We start from the raw sequence: 22,938 nt of genomic DNA, 5'->3' as shown, positions 1-22,938 counted from the left end.
AAAAAGAAATACACCGTTCATTAGTATTCGGCTAAAAGGCGATTAAAAAGGAAAGAATAATAGAGTTTAGATTCGAGCGTGAGATAGACGAGCGTACCTCTTGGTCCGTAGGTACCATACGTTGCAACAATTCGACATTTTCGAGCGAGAGGACTTTCAAGTCAAGAGCGTTCACTGCCATTATCACTTTCTCGACTGGCATTTCCATCTTTCGGCGCGATATAGCTGAGAAGGATATAAAGATTACGGTTATCTTGCCATGTTTCACACGTCAACGTGAACTGGTATCTGATAGAGACTAAGGTTTTACCGATATTTCGCAGTCTCGTGTGCTCCAAAAGCGATACGTTCTCCGGTTTCTTGAATCGTTTGCTGGGAAAGCTTTGGAGTCCGTCGATCTCGTTGTTACCGTTCGCCACATGGCCGCTCATGCCGATCTTAAATCGCTCTTCGAAGTCCGAGAAGTCAATGTAGTTGTGGAGACGATCGTCGTCCAGTTCATTGAAGATAGTACCTCGCACTTGGTTAGGTTTCAGAGCGATCCAATTAAGCGTAGGAAGTTTGTACTTTGTTTGGACCTTTTGAAATAGACAAATGCCAACAAGTTAGAAATCAACGATTTCACTAAAGCGGCGTTTTATCGAAACCTTCGACTTCGATGTGAACAAAATGACGCAACACTCTTAAAGACCTCGTTATCTTGTTCTTGTTTTAATAATTCGCTATTTGTTAATCATTATCGCATTTCCTGGAAAGTCTCAACTGCCACACTCGACCCAAACCTTACGTCCATCATCGGTATTTCTTGTTTCGTTTACACTCCGGCGATGAAGGGAGTTAAAATTAAAGAAATACGTACTTTTCGTTTAATAGTCATCGCTCCGTCGGGCGCTTGCATCATGCCAGCGGGTGGCGGAGGTATCGGCGCAGGTGGCGGTAACTTATGATCTCCGGGAGAGAGAGGAGCCATAGGAGGCGGCGGTGGACACGGCGGTGGTGGTGGTGGCGGCGGCGCCGGAGCCGGCGGCGGGGGCGCTTGGTCTGACGTCGGAGATGGCGTCGACGTGAACGGCGAGGATGTCACGTTGTCCGAATTGCTCAGGGGGCTCGTCGCGGTTCCGTTTCGTAGACTAGCAACTGGAATATCAACAGCAACAGAAACAATTGTCCGTGAGATCTCAGCTTGTCGTTGATCAACCTCCACGTTGAAAACCGTGACGATACCGACGGAGTATCGTAATTACAAGAACACCTTGGTTTTAAGAAAAATTACGCATCATACCGTTTCTCTCGCGAGGGTTCTTATCCATCGATCACGAAACCGAAACTTTTTTCTAAATTAGGTGTTTCTAACAAACACAGAGATTACATGAAATCATACTTCTCAATATTAGAAGCGCACAAAAATTCTAAAGATTTTCGATTTTGGAACATTAAACGGAAAGTATCCGGTCACGATACTTGCTCATCGGTGGTGCACCGTCGACTAGTCGCCGGTAAACTAGTTTACCTGACGAGCCTTTCGTGAGCGTGCCCGTGAGAGTCTCCAATTCGATAATCTTGTTCTCCAAGACGCTCTGCCTCCGGGCGGAATCCTGCCTCTGCCTCTTGAGAGCCGTGAGTTCTTCCTCCACTAGCCTACGCGTTTCCAAGGCGTCGGCGTATTCTACTTTCAGCGCGCCCAATTCGGTCTCCAACTCCGCCAACTTCGCCAGCGACTCCCTTTCTATCTCTGCCATCCGGTCGTGCGCCTGCATCAAAGCATAATGTAACGTAACTATACTCGTCTACTTGATATACGAGAGTTTTTTTCGGCCGAAAATGGAGCGAGCTTGCATAATCTGACGACGATGTATTTCTCCAGAATGCAGAGTGGATCTCAGTCTACTTTTATCTCCAACATTTTTTTCACGCGACAGCGCGAAAGGAGAGACAAGCGGGAAGAGATGTATCATGGCGTCGCTTACATGGCCGAGCTCGTCCTCTAATTCCGCTACTTTTTCTAACGCTGCAGTCTTAGTTTCGCTGTCCTCCATCAGGGCAGCTACGTCAAATACGTTATCTAGATAAGCCGAGATCTGGACCTGCAAAGAGGACAAAATTCATGAGAATCATGAAATATTATACGCGTCATATTTTTAACGGTTTTTTTCTCATGAAAATAGAGTTTCACAAAGTCCGGCGAAATTTATTACACGATACGGCTCTATCCTATCTCTCGTCTCTTAGCTACGCCTTCCTGGATTGGAAGAAGGAAGGATAAAAAAACGTAACGATAACTTATCGCACGGACTTGGTTATTTCTCTATGTATCTCGCGATACATTTTGTATACGTCACTAACTCTTCGGAGAAATTTCGATACAAAAGCTAAATAAAACATCTCGTTCAGAACAAGCCGAGAGAAAGCTTTTCCTTCTGGAATATCCGGCTTTTGGGAAGACTCAGATTCTCACAATCGACCGACCTGTAAATCCTCGCTTTCCGTATGCCTGAGCTTCTCGAGATACTCGTCCAATCCGAGCTTCGTGAACTCGTATTGCAGGTGCACCCTGAAGTTCATGTCCTCGACCGAATGCACGACGATATTGACGAATTGCATACAAGCGACCATAAATTCTATATGGAAGCTGTCGTACTGCGTGAAATACGCCATGAGCGTGGTGAATCTTCTCCTCTCGCAACAGACTTCCTTAAAGTTATCGAACGCCGACAGGATGATCTCGTGGCCACCCTTCACCAGGCAGATTGCGGCGAGCAGCTCCAGCACGAGGGCTTTCGTCCTGAAGAGGGTAAAAGAAACAGCATGTTCATTGTATTACTGTGGCGGTGCAGGCTGTAACAGTCGTGAAACTGGCGAGAGATATCAACGGTAGCTGTCTACACCCGTCGACTCTGTCCGTCAACGAGATCGTCACGGTAGGCGGCGGTTCACGTGAAATAACGCGACGCGTAAAACTGCTCGTGAGCAATAAGTTGTCAAGGGAGTTACAATTGAGTGAGAGCTTGCGTCAATTTGAATGTAAGGTTGACGGCTAAAAATCCGCGCGGCAGCGCGTCGGAAACGCTATTTCACGCTATCGGCTCGGCGAGACACACGCGGACAATAATAGACAATAGACAATACATGACTCACCTCAGACTCTTATGGATTAAGCTCAGTGCGATGCAGTTGATAGCTTCTCTGTGTTGGATAACCATGTTAAATCCGTACTGCGAAAGAGAGATCGACGTAACAATGAGTCTCGATGTTTGCGTGTGTGCGTGTCCCGGGCAAAATCGAGCGTAACGTTTCATGTTAGTCTTTCTTTTTCAACGAAAGCTGCACAGATCTTCGTGGAGAAAAAAGACGCTGCGTTCGGGAAGCGTGGAAACGCACTTTCGAAATTCAGGACAGGTTCAAAGTGTGCCGCTGATATTCTAGACACGAAGCCGGGAGGTGGGGTGAGGGGGGAGAATGTTCGGTTTTACACGCTTAATTTTCAAATCGAGTCATTTTTGAACATATCCTTCGCGTGCAACAACGCGACACAGCGTCTTTATCAACGACTTCCTGACTTCGGATTTCTTTATCGCACCTTCTCGCGCTTTTCAGACGCAGGATTAAGCCCGGGGAAAAAACCGATCTCGCATCAGGCTCGAAGCTCACTTTATTATTCATGATAGCACGCATGCAGAGTATGCAAACATGAATGTCGTCCTTCGCTTCACCCATATTCAGACGCGCCACATGTCTGGATCTCCTCTTGACACCGGGGCTGTCTTTCAGCTCGTGAAGAGGTGGCCTCAGGCATCCGTTGTTCAACGGCGAGGTGTCACCACCGGTGCTGGCTGTGTCAATACATTACGATTAATTGCCGCTTTATCTGTCACCTCGGTGTGATAAGGTGAAATATTCCAAGTCTAATCGCGCATCACCTCGCAGGATACGCGACACGTTCTAATTCGCGCGTCTCTCCCGAGATAAATCGCGATTAATTATTTACAAGTTTGTTACTCGAGAAGGAAGGAGGAATCACTCGACTCAGACGATCTCAGAAAGAATAAAACGGGAAGGATAATTAATATTATTTTCAGACTGTTTGCACGGCGTGATCGAGGAGATTCCGCGATTATGGACGGACGCGAAATTTGATTTCCCGTCTATAATGAACCCGTCCTCGCTCCACAATTAACCGCGGCTGAAAGTATCGTGTGCGTGCTGTCGTCTCTAACAGGTTAGCGCACATCTAATTTATTATAATTATCTAATGACCCGATAGGAGAGAGGGCCCGTTTTTACTTTACTTTTTGGTCCTCTCTAATCGGCTTCTTACCGGTTTGTAATTTTTCCTCAGAACTCGTATGAGATTCCAAGAGCCGTTGCTCATGCCGCATCATCAATAGCCTGAAGCTGAGATAGTCTATCAAAGCATCCAGGCCTTGATTTTCTTCGTCCAAGAACTCTCTCACCCATCTACAACACTGTTCAGCTCAGAATACAGGCCTTCGAAAGGTTCCGATTTCGCGAATAAGCAAGTCTCGAGGCGCATGAATTATTCGTATGTCACTTTAATCGGTGCGATTATTTCCGCATGATTAACGCGACCGACGCGATTGTGAAATTCGCAGAGAACAAAATTGAAAGAGGCGCGTTGTCCTCGATATTTTTCCCTCGAGGTCATTAAAAGCGTCAGAAGATAAAAATGTTTTTGAAATCCCCGTTAGAATTTACGTCATCGTATTATTCGAGAGTGATTTTTGAGTACAACAAAATATTTCAAACGACGCGGCGGCCATTGAGATTGCGGTTGTCGCGTAACGTTCCAGTTTATATAAAATAGCGATAATAATTATTGAATTATCTTACTCAATGTGATTTGTGCGCAAGGATATTTCTAAGTCTCGTAGTACTTGGGTAGACGTGGATTCCCCGACCATTTTCCTTTTCTGAAAGAATGTAAGGAAACGATACGACTGTGTAATCATTAGTATCCGTCTGATGGGACTTCTTGCAGGAGGACTACGTAACACGGTATGGTATCACAGTTAATGTTACGAGACAGACCGGAAGACAGAAGGAAAATTCGCGCGGTGCGTCACGCGAATGCGTGAAATCGAATTAGAGCGGCACGCAGCAAGTCGGTGTAATAATCGCCGCTGTGTGTTTAAAATCGCTAAAAATTTAGCCGATTTAGTCGATTAATTTCGACGCGCAGCGCGTTAAATGTATCGGGTTGGCAACTAAGTGATTGCGGATTTTAAATAAGAATGAAAATTCAAAATTTTAAATTTGCTTTTTCAAATTTTTTTCAATGCATGTATGCGATACATTGAGCTTCTCTGCAATATCACGTGTTGTACTATGACGATCTGAATCGATAATGACCTTGATATGGGTCTCACCGACTTCAACTGGACGGCCAGATCGTTGAGCATTTTTCAATGAAAAATCATCAGAACGAAATCTGGCAAACCAATTTTGACACTGTCTTTCTTTCAAGGCTTCATTCCCATATACGGCACATAACTTCTTGTGTGCTTGCGATGCGTTCTTGCCTTTTCGGAAATAATATAATAAAATATGTCTGAAGTGCACGTCTTGCTCTTCCATTTTTAAATTGGGATAAAAACAAAACTAAAGAACTAATCGATATAATTTTTGTACTAAATGAAAGGTAGAAGTCCAAACAATAAGAAAAAAATATAGGTTAGGTACTTTGAACACGTTAACGAAACAAAAGAAAGTGTAAAATCCATCTGTCGACAAAATCCGCAATCACTTAGTTGCCAACCCAATACAAATAATTATGCGGACGACTTTAACGTATTCAAGAGGAATAAATTTTCTCGCGACGAATGAATCGCGACGCGCGAGTCGAATACGCGCGATGGAAATGACTTTGCCGCGACATTCGCAACGACAAAACGATATTGAGAGAATAACACAGAGCAACGTACTCGATGGCTTCGTGATGCTTTGGGATCCAGATAGGTGCGCAATTTCGCCAAGTAATGGGCCGGTGGATCCTTGGCCTGCACTCGTTCCTGTAAACATAAAGACATTGTTGTGGTGAAGTTTTGCTCGTTAACGCGGAACTCGATCTCGTTCGCTCCGAACGAACGAACAATCAACATACATCTCTTTGAAACGTCTTTCTTTCCACAACGTCATTGTCCCCGATGAGCTCTCTCTAGCAAACCGCTGTCGCTTCGTCTCTCACGTTTTCGCCTCAATTAACGAATGATTCGCGCGACTAATCGAAAGCCGAGAGAAACCACGCGACTATCCCGGGAATGACACTCACTTCGCGCGGCTCTCAACCTGTGGAGGACTACACGTCCACGAAGGGATTGGCTTCATTCCACATTAATTACTAGATATGACTCGTCGCAGTCGCGGCTGGGACTTTTTGAAAGGTTGTCCTGCTTGTCGTGGAAACCCGCGGCGGCGACGGTGGCGGCGGCGGCGGCGACGGCGGTGGCGCGGCCTTTGCTCGCTCCGTTCGTAGAAGGGGACGAACACGCCGCGGATACATGCGCCACAACGAAGAGGGATGCTGCGCATTTTTTGCGGGACCTTTGTCTTGTATCGTATAATAGCGCGGCTTGCATTACATCCGTCTCGTGTTACACATATGCCCTACAGGCCGGTTCAAATATCGAGACGGACCGTCGATGACCTGCGGCTCTCTGAGCATTCGCTCGTCTCATTGTAGAAAAACGGAAAATCTGCGAGCGTGGAAGGTCACAGATTTCCCGTTGCCAAGTGTCTCGTTGAGCCAAGGAGAAATGAAAAGTTCTGCATCCTAGGTAAATTTCTTCAAAGTAACCGTCAAGTACAGAAAAATATAAAACGACATTCATATGATGTTCACATGCACGAAGAGAAAATAAAAGAAGAAAAGAAAAAGACATAAAATAATACGCATTGAGTTCTGCAACAATGGAAATTTATGACGGGGAATGAGCTAAGGATGACGATAAAATTTCGGAGCTTCTCACTTAAACACGGCTGAAGCGGTGTTTAAGTGTGACCAACGAAAATCGCGACGTCGAAAAAGCGACACCGATGCGATGAAAAGATAATTAATATGTAACAGTAAATAATAAATTAAAAGACATTTCACGGATTATATATGCGCAAAGAATGATGTTTCATCGCGCCGGAGAGCCTCGCATATCGCGCTGTATCATCGAGCACCTGCGAATTTTTAATTGAATATTGTTCCCGCCTACCGGAGAATACGCGCCCCGACCTCATTAGTCTCGCTTATAATTGTGATCGCGCTAATTATTCCGTAGTGCCGGAGAAATTTAAGGTCGCGGTTCGTGAATTAAGCGGTTGAAAAAAAAAAGAAAAAAAAAAAACATTTGAATTGCAAATTCACATCCTGCATGCCTGCGATGCAATCTCGCCGTATCAGACTATTAAATCCGCTCGTCGGATTCAGCTCAACTCAACCTCGCTCACTGCTCTCGAAAGCACCAAAAGCTCCTCAATTGTGCCGTGTGCACTTTTCTATTTGACCATTTATTAGTTTCGCTATTTTTTTCGAGTAGTGCGAAAGTATTTGGATGGAGACGTAAGCCGGCATCTCCATTATCAAGCGCGAATTTTCCTTAAAGCGCAAACACATTGATCCAAATTAGCGAATTAAACTCCTTTGATGATGAACTTGTCAAACAAAGAAGTCAGAAGACTCACTTTTAAAGATGCAACGAGATTTCTCTTTCCTTGTGCAATTCTCTGGCGCGTGTTTGCTCGCAGTAACGCCCGGTGTAATTTGTCGACGAGATGTTCCAATTAAAAATGAAAAATTGGGCCTATCTAAATGTTTACGTGTCTCTGGGAGAGTTAATTGGCGCTTACTTCTGACACAGTTCCCACTTCGTGTCGTGAGAGTGCCAGAGCTTAACAAAGATTGCGCATCACTCTCAATAAAGGACATGAGAAAAATGAACAAATAACGAGGACGCGGGGCGAGCGAGACGCGGTCGCGAAAGCGTCGATTAATAAATAAGCCCGCGCAATTTCTTACGACGTCGACGTTACGGTTTCTTCCGAATGGATGTTACGTCAGCCGCACAATTCGCCGCGATGGAAACGGCGCGAGGTTGCCTCTCGCGGGATCGCCGCGGCCCGTTGCTGCCGCTGTTGCACTCAGTAGCCTACCATTAAATTATGACAGACCAATAATTCCCCGACAGACATTGTTTGCGACCCGCCTGCCCGCTCGCGGGCAGTCTGAATGAAATTACGGTGATGCTTCACGTTACGCTGCCAGGGATGGGTCGTGGAGAGCGCACGGGCTCTCCTTCGCCGAGACGTCTTACTTCAAAAAATGGCTACCCGCGGGTCGCTTAATTACGACTCTACTCTCTGTGTGACGAACGATCGGCGATTTTTCGACGGGACTCGTCGTCGTTGTCGGGACAATGTTGCGAAATGATCGGGACTACGCCGCGAGTGAATCGCGAAGGGACCACCGTTTGGCCGATTTCTCGCGTTAAAAGCGTGAATCCCTAACCCTTTAACTGCTACGGTCGAGATAACTCGAGTGTGAGAAAAAATGGCGGTCTTGCTACGATCGAGTTTACTCGATTTGGACTTTCAATGCGTAATACCCATTTAATTTAGTTTGTCAAAGTTTAGTTTAGTTTGTATATCTTTTTTTCATTCAAAAATGTGAATTTGTAAATATTTTGTAAATATTTGTAAATAATTGTAAAAATAACTCAGCAAAGAGGGTCACACTGGTCATTTAATATCTCAGCAGTTAAAGGGTTAATCCTGGGCAAGCGGGATTTACCGCCGTTTTGCTTGTATATAAAATAAAATTCGTGCGTTCGTTATGTATGAAATTTCTTGACTTTGTTCGTTTGAATATTATTTTCACGGAGACCGAAACTAGTGGAATTTAAATATCTCCAGGACACATTTCCGCCCTTACAACTTTGCTCGAGCAAGGGTTAAAACAAAAATTACTCTTCCCTCACGACCTCATTTGCGAGAGAGAGAGAGAGAGAGAAACCTGTGGAATTGGTCATAAAATATTTCGGCTGCGGAAGGGAAGTTCCCGTCAAGTATTCCCCATCTAGTCATCATTCCAAACGCATGACGGTACTCACTTGGTCGCAGATGATGTCCCATTTCTTCTCGTTGTCGTACTGCTTCAAAAGCTTCGCCTTGTCCGGCGGCAGGTCCATGGAGGCCTGCAACACACGAAAAGCGACATATCGCTTTAATGTCTGTCGGCGCTTCTGCATGCGAGAGTCCCGTTCCCTCGACACGGGGTGTGTAACGGGAACGAGCCGTCGCGATCATTTGCGCGAGATAATTAGCGCGCCGATGCCGCGGCGTCGCGGACGCAATTTGAGAATCTGCGTGGGCAATCGCGGGGACTATTATCGTCGACAGATTGACTAATGGGCAGATGGGACTGTCGCGCGGGAAATGGAAACGTAATGAAATCGAACGGGCGAAACCGCGGGGGAATTAATGCAACGGAGCCGCCAAGTTCTTTGATGCGACTCTGAAAATTGCTCTCTTTTCCCCTTTGCTTCCGGCGGAAAATCCATCCAACGGGACAATTCGCGACGGAACTCGTTTGATTTTGTCGATTACCAAAATTTCACGCAAATTCCGACGATGGTTTGAGATTTAAGATCACCAGAGAAGCAGAAAGAGAGAGAGAGAGAGAGAGAGAGAGAGAGAACGCGTAGTTCGTCGCAAGTTTGACACGTGTGCGCGCGCGGTTATGGCAAATGAACAATTATCAACGGACGGATGCGGAAGCCGCGATTGCGTGACATCACTCACGTACACACACACACACACACACACACGCGCGCGCGCATACATTAAAGTGTTGCTAAATAGCTGAGAATCCCACTTGCGATACGACGAGCGCGTTCGCTCGCAGGATACGAAGCGCATTAAATCGCGAATCATTCGCGAGCACAGTTTCGAAAAACGATCTCGTTAGGGTGCGCTATTATTGCGTTATGATTAAGCGAGCAGATGACAGATAATTGCCGTAAGCGTACGAGGTGTTCCGACGGCGCGGCCGGATAAAAACTAACGACGTTGAACGCCGCGCAGCGCCCGCACCCTCCGCCGGTGACTTCTAATGGCGACCTGTAATTATCGTTTTATTAGAAATCCGTCGTGAACGGGGCTGTAATACGTCGTCGAATTTGTTCAGAAGTCGAGAGTCCGACAATTACGCCGCTAAAGCGCTCCGCTAGCCAGTTCTCGTCGTTCTCCGTGCTATACACATTGCTTTCCCTTTCGTCGATAATTTTACAAATAGCCGCGCGGCTTCTCCTTTTTCTCTCTCTCTCTCTCTCTCTCTCTTTTTTTATTGTCTCCTTGAGCTCGTTCGACGTTCGATCGAACGATTTGAATTTCGAAACGAGTTCCTCCTGGCAATTAGTACCTTCCCTCGGCAATTCACACTTTTACCGTGTATATCTCTTAGTAACGAATACTTTCACTGTATATGTTTTCCAATATAATTTCAAGAATCGATATTACAGATACGCTCGTTTCGACAACTCACACGAGAGTCAATGGTACACGGGAGGACGATGCTCGATCGTAAGGGGAGCAATTTCACACGCAAATGACACGCGCTCAAGCTTTAACTTTCTGCTGTATCGGATGAGAAACAACATTGCACCGGCTTTTTGAATACATTATCGCGCGGTTATCACCTCGCAGGACGAACGAAGAGAGACCAACACTTTTGCCCGGTTGCCCTGCTCCTTAGAGAAAGCTAACGCGCACGTTCTCCTTCGGTGACCAGGATGGGTTACAATTTCCAGCAACGTAACGCGATTTCTGTTTCCGTTCCGTGGCAATGGCTACCGTGGCGCTGCAATTCCATCGCATTAGCATAATATTTGTTCTCGAGTTATGGTTTCTACTCAACTGGAGCGAGTAATTCTGTTTGGTCTCTCTCTCTCTCTCTCTCTCTCTCTCTCTCTCTCTCTCTCTCTCTCTCTCTCTCTCTCTCTCTCTCTCTCTCTCTCTCTCTCGTTCTCTCTTTCATTTTTCGACCGTGTAACAGAAGTGCAGAACGAGTTTCCGTATGGGAAAACAAGGAGGAATAATAAAGGGGGAGCTAAACAAATGAGCTAAATGGTAATTCTTCTTTGCATTTTAAATACATTTTTCTGAGTTTCCGCTTGAACGAGACATCGAAGAAAGATTTGACATGAAAACAGTCGCGAAATTAAATCGGAATACAACTTTTACGTTCGTTAAGAAATACTTTTTTTTCATTTGGGACATTCGCAAGAAGATGGACCATCGACATTAATCAGCGAGATACAATCGTTCTCATGAATGAGAGAGCTCGTGCGATTCTTCAACGAGGAAAATTCGCACGTACACATCAGTCTTCGGCGTTTGAGATTAACCACCTGGACGACATCGGAGAAAGATTTGACATGAAAACAGTCGCGAAATTAAATTGGAATACAACTTTTACATTCGTTAAAAAATATTTTTTTTTCATTTGGGACATCCGCAAGAAGATTAACCATTGACATTAATCAGCGAAATACGATCGTTCTTATGAATGAGAGAGCTCGTGCGATTTCCCAACGAGGAAAATTCGCAAGTACACAACAGTCTTCGGCGTTTGCGACTAATCCGTTCTCGGTTTCGCGTCCGACGCGGCTCGACAGCGGCTTCGCCGCTCGAGTGACAGTTGCTTTAAATCCACTTTGAGTGCACTTAAGAGAGCAAACAAGAGGGACAGCAGAAGCGACACGTCCCGTCGGTAATCCTCCCGGAATTACATAACCGATAACTCTGAATGACGTGACGAAAAGTGCCTTTTAATGGTCAAGTTATCGACATCTCCTCGGCGCAAAGCACCGCTGCTGGCTGCGCAAGGTGAAGCGTAATACAGCGGATTCAAGTCGCGTGTACGCGGAGAACGTTGATCCCCGTATAAGAGCTTCTTACCGGCAACCTTCTCGCTCCGCTCCCACCTCCGTCTATCACATTTTACCCGAAGAAAAGAGGTAATTGAATAAGAGGGATGATTGATTGACTCCGCGACTTCTTTAACGACCGATATCACAACGTCATCGCGGGACAATCACGACAATTTGTCGCTGGCTGTCATGCGTCGGAGAGAACCGGCCGACATCATGAGGAATTCTTCAATTACGTCTGTCCCAGATAGACTGTTACGCTACACGTTACCGGAATGCACGAACACCTCGATTGCGAAACGATCCGTTTGCTACGGTTCATTGCACCGCCGCGCCGCCAAGACGATCCCGCTGATCGATTAGAATGCAACATTTCGCGCTCACCGTCCTCGCGACGAGAGTTCACAACTCGGACTCGAGTCGGTTATTCTCGCGGATGAATCGAGGAGGTCACTTCTTTCTGAAATTCTCCTCAAATCGCTCTGCAATTTTGTCGGTTGATTCTAAAAAGCTTTAACGTTTATACAAGTGCCGTTTTATAGTTTCGTCGGAAATAACGTTCTGAAAGAGACTGCCATTTCTGAAAGACGTATAATTAAATTAAAATATTAAAATACTAAATTAAATTCGAAGTAATTAAAATTAAAATATGAATATCTAGACAAAAGATTGCGACACGTGAGAGCGTGCATTCGCGGCGAGCGATCGTCGCCTTTCGTCGAGAGTTTCGCTCTCGCCCGATGTCGAGAGCCAGCCGCGGTCGACGATTAGTGAACCAAATTCGCCGGATGACTCGGGCTGGTAAGCCAGGCGGAGAAAGCGTGCGCGACTTCTGCTACGCCCGGTAGATGTGATTGTTAAGCTCGCTGAAACGCAGTCGGAGAGACGGAGAGCGGCACGTCGCCGACGATCATTGGTCTCGCTTCGTTGCGGCGCGCTCTCGCTTTTAGCGTGACAGCGATACGGATCTTCGCTCCCCGGTGAAGTGTTGCACGAAAAACTGCCGGTCGTGACGAATTTGCTGTAACTCGGGGCGTCTCAAAATAACTCGGCAAATAAGTGGCGCGGCGATCTCCGGATACAGAGTTAAGCCCGCATAAGTGAGCGCGCGGATAGAAGCGAATCATTCGTACAGAAACTCGACTGAATTCCGAAGCGACAAATGACGCTGAATGATCGTTCATATCGAAATGTTCGATGGGCGCAAGTGATTCTGAATAATATTGTTATTCGAACGTCTTTTCGGTATCGGTGCGTCTGTCCTCTTCTAATTTTTCCTAAATTCCAACATTTTTCAATTTTCCTGAAATAAAGTGATTGCTCTCCAAGTAAAGAAACAATATCGATCTGCAGAATTAACGCGACTGTAAGTTGAAGAGAGAGAGAGAGAGAGAGAGAGAGAGAGAGAGGAAGAGAGAGAGAGAGAGAGAGAGGAAGAGAGAGAGAGAGAGAGAGTGACTCTCTCCGGACCATCGCGGCAGAATCGCCGCTAGACGAGGATCTCGCTCTCTTTCCCTCCGAGCAAAAATCGGCCGGCGATAAATGCGTAGATGACTAGACTGAATTCCCGGTATTACACGCTGCGTTGCGTCGGCATAATGAAACGAGTGTTTTCAGGTCAAGAGTCACCGGAAACGAGGTTAGCTGCTGCTGCGGCAGCGATTAGAACGGGCGTCGACTAGTAGCAACACGTGCGAGGACGCGTCTCGATGGACGAGAGAATGAAATTGTGTTGCCGAACAGCAACGCGTTAACGCAGCGTAAACGTACTATACGAATCGTGAGCGCGAGAATAATCGAGAAGGAGGAGGAGGAGGAGGAGGAGGAGGAGGAGGAGGAGAAGGAGGAGGGGGAGGAGGAGGAGGGGGAGGAGGAGGAGGAACAAACGGTATTACGCGGTGTGTCGATGAACACCCGAGTGTCATGCACACAAGGAAAATGCGATAATTGCGCGATCGAGGGAGGCGTCGCCGAGAGGGCGAAAGGGCGAACTTGGATAATGGTCGTTTGATAATCGACTGAAAGGGCGTCTATCACACACAGTTCTACGATGAGTTTGCCGGCGTGCTAATTGGCTGTCGGATAGGAACTTCTCGGCCAGTTGCAGAGGTCAATGCGCGACGACCCCAATTCTCCATCAGATGTTCAACGAGCGACTCGCGACGAACTTGCCGTATGACGAATTTAATAGAGAGCCGGCAAAAAGAGAGGAGGAAAAACGTGATCTCGTCATTTTTAAGAGAGACAGAGACAGAGAGAGAGAGAGAGAGAGAGAGAGAGAGAGAGAGAAAGAGAGAGAGCTTTTCGCTTATTTGTACCGAGAAAAAACTTTGGTAATTTATGACTGCGAACGCATATAAAGAAATAATTACAGTCAGCACGGTAATTAGTACCGAAGGCAATTTTTGTCGCAATCGCTATTACAGCGTCAGCGATAACAATGCTTGATATGCATATTACTGCTATTGTTTGTAAATTTTAGAAAAATAATATACCCGACGTCCGGAAATGACTGTGATCTTCATGCAATTAACCATTCTTCTCTCTCGGTGTATATGGTGAAGAAAGACACACACACACACACACACACACACACACACACACACACACACACACACACACACACACACACACACACACACACACACACACACACACACACACACGCACACGCACACGCACACGCACGCACACACACATACACACATGTACGCGCACTATCGATCCACACATTATCGATATCCATACGTCTGTCTGAGAAAAATGACGCCAACGTTCGTGCAATCGAGCTTCAATTGGTGCATTCGATGCAATGATCAGAGCCCTCCCCGCAATTTGCAGCGCACACCCATGTGTGCCCTCCTCCTGCTTGCTCTCCCTTTTGATTAAGGAACACTCGCGTGACGCGCAATAAATTTCCGTCGCGGTGCACGAGACGTCGTTTAATTAATTACGCCCGACGAAGAGAAAAGAATGGCCGACGGGCCGAAGGCTGTGAACTTAGGAGTCGGTTTCGCTCGTCGTAATTCGCACCGCGTGCGCCTCGATGATGATCGATTTGTCGTAACGCCGGAGTGTTTTCGCCGCGTCAGAGGATCGCGAGGATAATCGACGCTAATCACACGCTATCCTTACGCGCGAATCGCGCTCGCGCCGGGCACCATGGCGATAAATTCGCGCCGGGACAGAAAGAAGCGTCGTCGGTGCTTAATTAGTTACGCGAATCGGTTATTAGAGCGGGAAAACGATGGCCGACTTTCCGTTTGCTCGTTGCCTGAACGAAAGGCTCGGTGATTATAATCGCGGCGCGAAAGGGGACGGATATAAATTCGCAGAGATTTCAAGATACCGCAACTCCCGCGTCAGACTGGCTTCTCCACTAATCGTCCAGACGTTGGCGGACAGAAAGTCGCCAATCTTCCGTCGAGCTCTTTTTTTCTTAATAAAAATGATCGACTTCAACAAATATCTTTTCAAAGAAAAAGTATCAAGAATGACTGAGAAGCGATGGCGACAAATGCCGTAAATATTCTAACGCAAAAGCACTGAGAACGTCTCTCTCTCTCTCTCTCTCTCTCTCTCTCTCTCTCTCTCTCTCCTCTCTCTCTCTCCCGACGGAAAAAAATTAATAAAAAAATATAATAAAAATACAAGAAAATAAAAACAAAACAAATCAAATAAAAAAATATAATAAAAATAAAATATAATAAGATAAGAGAAAAATTAATAAAAATCAAGGAGAATAAAACGATGCTTTTACGTTGAAGAATGTTTTCGCTCAAAAGTGTTCAACAAGTGTTCGCCGGATCATCATTTTTGTTCTCCTTCAAATGTCTCCCTTTACTCCCCCTTATCCCCAGATATCGACGACGCGACTATTAAAGTTGCCGCGGTCCGCTCGCGGGATTTTTGCGTGATTTTAATCGAACCGGCGGAGTGTCCCGTCCTCCGAAGTGGCACCATCCTCCGAGAACCGGTATCATTTTTCCTCCGCATCGTGCGGAGAGGACTCGCCTGCGCGCACAGCCGGAGTTGCGCTACGCGAGCCGCTATGTAATTATTCCAAAATAATAAATGACTCACGACTGCTTTTCGTCGAGGGGCGAAGTTGCGCGCGTTCGCGCCGCCGTCGCTTCTTCTTCCTTCAGCCGCGGGCCGTCGAATAGTTTATTCAAATCGCGATTATCGCGCGATACGCGTCGCACACGCGCGCTTAATTATTATGCGCGGTCATAATGTACCTTCGCGGCCGCCTCGGGCTTTCCGGTTAGGAGCTGGACGGTGTAAAGAGACCACAAGCGCGCGCCGAGAGTGTCCGCGTTACAATCCTCGCCGCGTACTCGTCTAATTAACGGCGTAATTAGAATTTCAGAGCCGCGGCCGCGAGTAAATTCCGCCCGAGCGTAGTCGCGAATTGGGATTAATTGGGAAGTACCTGCGATTTTGACAACGACGTTCACGCGCCGATTATGTCGCCCACTTTGTCTGCCTACTTTGCATGCAAGTGCTAAAGCGGTAGAGTCAATGAAGCGATAATAATAGTGTGTGTGTGTGAGTTAACGTTGCGCTGATGTCGCGGGAACCTCTGAATGGTGTTACTTCAAGCGAAATATCGTTTGCGCAAGCCAATGATCTCACGTTAGACAATTTCTGAATATGACATCATAATACGCCACGTGAGACATTCCTCTCGCTCCTCTGAAAGGTCAATTCGCAACCATTTCCGATGATTTCATCTATTGTGTACGCTGAGAAGTCGATTACGAGGATCGCTATATTACGGAGAGTGTGTGCGATTAATTCATTAACGCGATCAAATTAATCCTCTCTTCTAACGATCCTGCGGCTAGTCGTTTGCAATGTGTGCGTGTGTAACAACACACGACAATATTGTACAATTTCCCTAAATGCGACACGCGACTCTAAATGGACTCTAAATAAATTCTCGTGTTTGAAAGACTCTTTTAAAAGGCACTCTCTCAAGCGCTTAAGCGGGCTTAAACGTCGGTTCTCGTATCAATCTAATCGCGCATAAATCCTCGTTAACGCGATCAAGTCGACCGTTTCTCCCGAACGACTCCACGGCGTGTCGTTTCCAACCCCGATAATGCACGACGATGTAATTGCATTTTCCCAAGCGCGGCACGCGACTCAAAGTTCTCGGATACTTTCGCACCTCGAATGTACTCCCGAGGAGCGTGCGATTTCGATCGTGAGACAAGCGTGGACTACTTAGCGAACACGAAAAATAGCGGGCTTAAACGTCGGGCCTCGTATCAATTATTCGCGCATAAATCTTCTCGTCACTTTCACCCGACACACACACACGCACACGCACACATTCTCTCTTTTTCTCCCTCTTGCTCTCCCGTTGATCTATTATTCACGCGGACGCAGGCTTATTAATCTTTATTTTCCCACGGCTCGATCGCGCTAATGTTATCAATCAGATCGGATGTTTGCGGGTTTCCGTAAACCGCGCCGCGATCGTCAATGGGCGAAATATTCGCGCTAAACCGGTCGGACGGCGTACAAAGGAACGAGGATCCGCTCGAGCAAACACGTTTTCCGCGTCGACCCGAAACGAGAGCGAATGAATGGCCATTGAGAGAGAGAGAGAGAGAGAGAGAGAGAGAGAGAGAGAGAGAGAGAGAGAGAGAGAGAGCCGAGTTTGCATCTCTGTCTGGGCGTCGCCGCGCCGGTCGGTCGGTCGCATCCCGACTATTGTGGAAGTATGTATCCCATTAGCGGTAATCCGATATCTCTGGCAATTATGCCGGCGAAAAAAGGAGCAGGTTCAACAAACCTAATTGAATCGAGTGACGCGCGCGTGCGCGCTCGACGTGGAAAAAGAGTTGTGCGCGCTCTTTTCACGTTCTATTAATAACGCGGCTGAAGGAACAAAGAAAGAAACGCGGAGCCGGAAGGAAGGAACCGGGAACTAACGCGAGAAAGAGAAAGAAGTCTCTTCTCGAGACCAAGTACGGCTGATTCGACGAAGAATGGCGGAAGGAAGAGCGGCGAGAAGGGCGGCTCTCCGATATATTATTCTCGGAAGGTAGCGAGAGGTCGACGGAGGAAATGCCGCCGCCGTTTCCGCATAATATTCCGTATGCGCGTTTCGAGGCAGCGACGATGCGACTCCCCCTCCCCCCCCCCCGTTTCTCTTTTCCTTCCTCCGCTCGCCGTCGGTGGTCTCGTCACGCGGAAGTGCCGTTTTCAGCGGTAGTTAAACGCCACTGCTGGTTTTTCCAGCGATCGCGACGCGCGGAAGAGGCAGCAGCGTAGTGAGACACGCGTATCCGTTACACATCGGAAAGCATCGCGGTGCGTTAAATCGAGGGCTGTTCCCCGTTGCAATCGGCACACACTCGCGCGTCGAGAGGCTCAGCGCGCTGCGACGAGAGCAGGGCGATTGATGCTGAGATAGATCGTTGTTCGCCGGCAACGATGATTTATCAGACCGTGAAAATATCGGGTCGACTGAAAAGGCTTTTCCCATAAACGTTCGACGGATTTCGACACGAGCGAATACTCGCTACTCGGATAGAAGTCCGCCGACGAATGACCGTCGAGCGGCGTCTTGGCGTCTGCAAGACGGCGAATTCAAGGGGTAGACCTTTGAGTCGACCGTACGTCCCCCGCGATGTGCTCCGTAAATTTGCGTGACGTGGAATCTCGCTCGAAACAAGTGACAGATCACTGCGACGAGGAAGTATAATGAGAAAAATAAAAATGAAAATGAAAATATAAATATTCACTCGGCTGTTCGGAGTGGAAGATTTCACTCGGTACGCGCAGAAAATCGCTTCAAGAGCAGCGTGTGCAACGTGTGTGTTTGTAAAATAAGGAATTTACGAGGTGTCTTATTACGCGGGGCGTTAATCCGGGAAACGTTCGGTGTCCGCGGAAAGACGGCGACAACAGGGAGACTCTCCGCACGGTGAGGGTCGCGATAAATTTTCGGCGACTCGACGACGCAATTTTATCTCGAGATCCGCGGATATGTAACGCGTACGTACACGCGCACGCACACGCACGCACGTAGTTTCTCCGTTCGAGTATCGAATTACCTCGATACCCGAGCGGCCGCGTATCGACGCCAATAAAATGACGTCTTAACGGCGTCAAGAACGAAACTAATCTTTATTGGTGGGTTCGCCGGGGTTACCGCCAGACTACCGCTCATTACACGGACACTGACCTTCGCGGACGGAGCTAACAAGAGAGAGCTTTCAACTCGGGACGTCCATCAACGTCTCTCTCTCTCTCTCTCTCTCTCTCTCTCTCTCTCTCTCTCTCTCTCTCTCTCTCTCTCTCTCTCTCTCTCTCTCTCTCTCTCTCTCTCTCTCTCTCTGACGGTGAGAGGGCAAATTTTTGACCAACTCGCGAATCATCCCGTATGTGCCGATGCACTTTGCCCCTTCCCTCCCTTCCTCTTCCTCCTGCTCCTTCTCCGACTCCGTTTTCGAGGGTTCTGGTTCGCCACGCGAGTAAAATTGCGGCGCATATTGAGAAACCTGTTCGCAAAATCGCGCGTCACAGAGGGAGATTCGCGGTGTGTTTTCTTTTTTCTCTTTTGTTATCTCCCTACCGGTATGTTCGCCAGCGGACAATTTTATTCACCCACGAGCGGCGAATCCGTTCGATAGCGACCCGCACAAATCCGCGCTACGGACAAATTGCTCCGCGTTGCGCGCCTGGACCCTTTCGGCTTTGATGTGGAGCCCGGGGGCCTTAATCAAATCAATGGTCCTCTCGCGCGGAACGAGCGCCGCCGCCGTTGCCGTCGCTCTCTTCTTGCAAGATTAATGAAGCGAAGGTAGGGCGGTTTTACCGGGAAGCAAAGGGATCCTTCTCTTTGTTCGGTTAAGAGAATTATTGTATTAACCGGCGGCCGGTGCCGCGCGCGCGCGGCCGAAAATCCGCCGGTGACAATTGCATTCGTGCGAGCGAACGTAATTTCATCATCGGCAAATTGACAGAGGAAGAGAGAGAGAGAGAGAGAGAGAAGGTGGAAGGGAGAAAGAGAGGAACGCAAACACGCGCTGCGCAAAAAATACCGCGCGGCGAGAGGCGAGTCGCGACGCTCGTGATTATTATTCACGATTTTATACAAGCATCTCAGATTCTAAGGGACGTGCGCGATGCGTTGTATTCGTTACTCCCGACCTCCGGATTCATCAAGGAAATTTATGGGATGTATGCGTTGGCGCGAGGCCAGGCGAAGAGTTCGCGCGAATCGACCGCGCAGCGACGCGCGTAGAAAAGGCGTTTTCGATGCGCGGCGCGTGCTATATTCGCGAAATTAATGGACCTCGCTCGCTGCGGCAGCTTTATGAGCGGCTCAATGCTCAATCGCTTCCACCTATTGCAACAAGATCCCCCCCTCCCGCTCGCGGAATCTATTATTAAGTCCCCTCTCCGTCCCGGCGCATAATACGCGCGATATATCGCGTCTCGCGCTCGAAATCGCCTTGGGTTTTCTAAATGAGACACAATTTGGACCTTTACCGGAGTAAACGATCGCACTGGAATCATGATAAGGCTAAGGTATATACCGTCCAATCGACACAGATACGCGAGATACGGAGAAGGCGAGCGGTTGCGCGCGAACTTCGCTGCCACGCGCGGAATTTCGATTGTTGCGCGCACCGAGATGAGAAAATTGCATCCGGGGGCCGGGCTGACGCTCGCGATTCCACGCCCGAGATAAAGTTCACGAGACACGGAAGGATTGGAGAAAGTCGGCTGCGCGGGGCAGACGAGGAGAGCGACGGAGGACGTCGAAGCCGATGATGATAACGATCTGACATAATAAATACGCGTTGTCGCGCGTGCGTGGAGTTGGAGTCCGATGTGAGATGCCCGGAGCACACCGGAGCGCGAGTGTCTTATATAAACGCGCGGACGTAATTAAGTTGAGCGCTGTAGGCGCCGGCGCCAAGCCGGCAAAGGGAAAAAATAGCAAGGAGAATAACGGAAACGCGAGCGCGCGCGAGCCGCACCGCGCTCTCCAGCCGCGAGCGAACCGTTGGTCGCGATGTCCCTTTTCGTTTTCACGCATTTCCGAGCGTGTAAGCCGAGCTACCGCGAAATGAGGCAACTCCATCTTCGCGCTCCCGTGACACGGAAAAAGACAACATACATGTATTAGGTGTACAAATGAATGATCCAATTTTTTCAGCTACATTCAAGGTTTATTTTAAAAGAAAGTAAATTAAATTGTTCAATCAAAGTATTCGCCGTTGCTTCCTATAACTTTAAGCCATCTTTCAGGCAGTTGATGAATTCCATCTCGGAGAAATGTTACGTCTTTGGACACGATAAAGTCGTCAAGTCATTTTCGGATCTCATCCACTGATTGGAAGTGCATATCGGAAAAGGCGTGTTGCATCGACCGGAACAAGTGATAATCGGATGGAGCAATGTCTGGTGAATACGCCGCAAGTGTTGCAAGACGTCCCAGCCATGACTCATTATGGTGTCTTTAGTATTGGAAGCAATGTGTGGTCTGGCGTTGTCACGCAACGATTTCACTGGACTCCTGGTTCTCCTTTACCAGTATACGGGCATTTTCGTTTCAATTCTTGACTCAAGCAGATTAATTGACGTTGGTAGCAGTAACTGTTTCACCCGGTTCCAACAACTCATAATAAAGCACGCCCTTGATATCCCACCAAATGCAGAGAAGAACCTTCTTTCCGAAGCGATTGGGTTTTGCGACCGATTTTGATGATTCGCCGGGATTTACCCATGACTTTCTGCGTTTCGAATTGTCATAGAGTATCCACTTCTCATCGCCCGTAACGATTTTCCACAAGAAAGACTTTCGACGCTGCTTATTGAGAAGAGAAAGACACGCTGCCACTCGTTGATTTTTGTTGGTTTCAGTGAGTTCATGCGGAACCCATTTTCCTTCTTTCTGGATCTTTCCCATCTCATGTAAGCGTTTGGAGATCGTTTGCTGCGTTACTCTCAACTGTTCTGCAAGCTCTTTTTGTGTTTGTGCCGAATTCTCAGCGAACAGTTGTTCCAAATCATCATTATCGCACTTCGGAGGGCCTCCAGGGCGTTGTTTGTCGATTAGACTGCAATTACCGCTTTTAAATCGCTTAAACCAAAATGCGCACACATTGTACGATACAACACAACCTTCGCCGAGAAAGGAATAAATCGATTCGCACGTTCTTGCAGCATTTTTTCCTTGTTGGAATTCGTAAAGAATGCAGTGTCGGATATGCACCTTATCTATTACCATTTTCGACTGTACTAAACTGAATACTTTTGAAGGTTATGTTGGGCCTTTCGCCAAACTATATGTTCTTTTTAATAACTATATATCAACATTGCATAATCACAAAAGAGCGGGAAAGTCTATTCAATTTAAAATTGATTTCATAACTGCTTAAAATAATTTGGATTATTCATTTGTACACCTAATATATATATATATATTTGTATAGATTTTTGTGCTCTTAATGCGATTCATTAGAATGAACAGAATATTTCTGGGCTTTATGAAAAGATTTCGAAAGGAGCCGATGTTTCTCCAGCATTTTACCCTCTGAGAAGAAGGAAATCAAGGGTTGGGGGTGATTACTGGTTGGTTTTGTGCACTCGATGCCAATTATTGGAGAGAACAAAATATTACCGGAGCTTGATCGGGGAATTTCCCTTGAAGCTGATGTTCCTTCAGATTGTACCCCTCTAAAAAATGTGAAATTAGAGGTTAGGACAGTTTGTTTTGGTACAAATCCTCGTCAATCCTTATTTTCAACCCTTTTAGAAAGCAATTTGCTGAAGGAACATCGGTTTCTCGAAGAATACATTTTAATAGCTTTGAAATATTTTCTTCCTACCAACGAATGGCATTACGTGTACGAAATCCTTGAAAATTCACCTCAATCCTTATTTCTAACCCTTCTAGGGAGCGAAATGCTGATGCATGATCGGAAGATATACTCAGGAAGAGTATACTCAGATAGCTCTGAGATATTTTTTTCTC

General features: G+C 47.1%; 1 protein-coding gene across 3 annotated transcripts in view; it reads right to left on the bottom strand.

Moving 5' to 3' along the window:
- Frl (formin-like protein) overlaps positions 1 to 22,938 on the bottom strand; it is a 60,893-nt gene that overhangs the window by 5,298 nt on the left and 32,657 nt on the right. For 2 of the 3 annotated variants that reach the window (XM_025304511.1, XM_025304520.1), the window contains exons 2-13: positions 9,111 to 9,194; positions 5,940 to 6,026; positions 4,849 to 4,955; positions 4,316 to 4,455; positions 3,649 to 3,830; positions 3,136 to 3,212; positions 2,467 to 2,782; positions 1,968 to 2,084; positions 1,511 to 1,751; positions 860 to 1,137; positions 311 to 578; positions 98 to 225 (exon numbers count right to left, since the gene is read on the bottom strand). In XM_025304511.1, the coding sequence (XP_025160296.1) occupies positions 98 to 225; positions 311 to 578; positions 860 to 1,137; positions 1,511 to 1,751; positions 1,968 to 2,084; positions 2,467 to 2,782; positions 3,136 to 3,212; positions 3,649 to 3,830; positions 4,316 to 4,455; positions 4,849 to 4,955; positions 5,940 to 6,026; positions 9,111 to 9,194 (2,025 nt within the window). The remainder of the gene's footprint in view (positions 1 to 97; positions 226 to 310; positions 579 to 859; positions 1,138 to 1,510; positions 1,752 to 1,967; positions 2,085 to 2,466; positions 2,783 to 3,135; positions 3,213 to 3,648; positions 3,831 to 4,315; positions 4,456 to 4,848; positions 4,956 to 5,939; positions 6,027 to 9,110; positions 9,195 to 22,938) is intronic. The other variant, XM_011137807.3, reaches the window with a different exon arrangement.

Source organism: Harpegnathos saltator, unplaced genomic scaffold (genome assembly GCF_003227715.2).
Source record: "Harpegnathos saltator strain DR-91 unplaced genomic scaffold, Hsal_v8.6 scaffold119, whole genome shotgun sequence".
Taxonomy (NCBI): Eukaryota; Metazoa; Arthropoda; class Insecta; order Hymenoptera; family Formicidae; genus Harpegnathos; species Harpegnathos saltator.
Note: the sequence above shows the minus strand (reverse complement) of the source record. Positions and strands in the feature narration are given on the sequence as shown.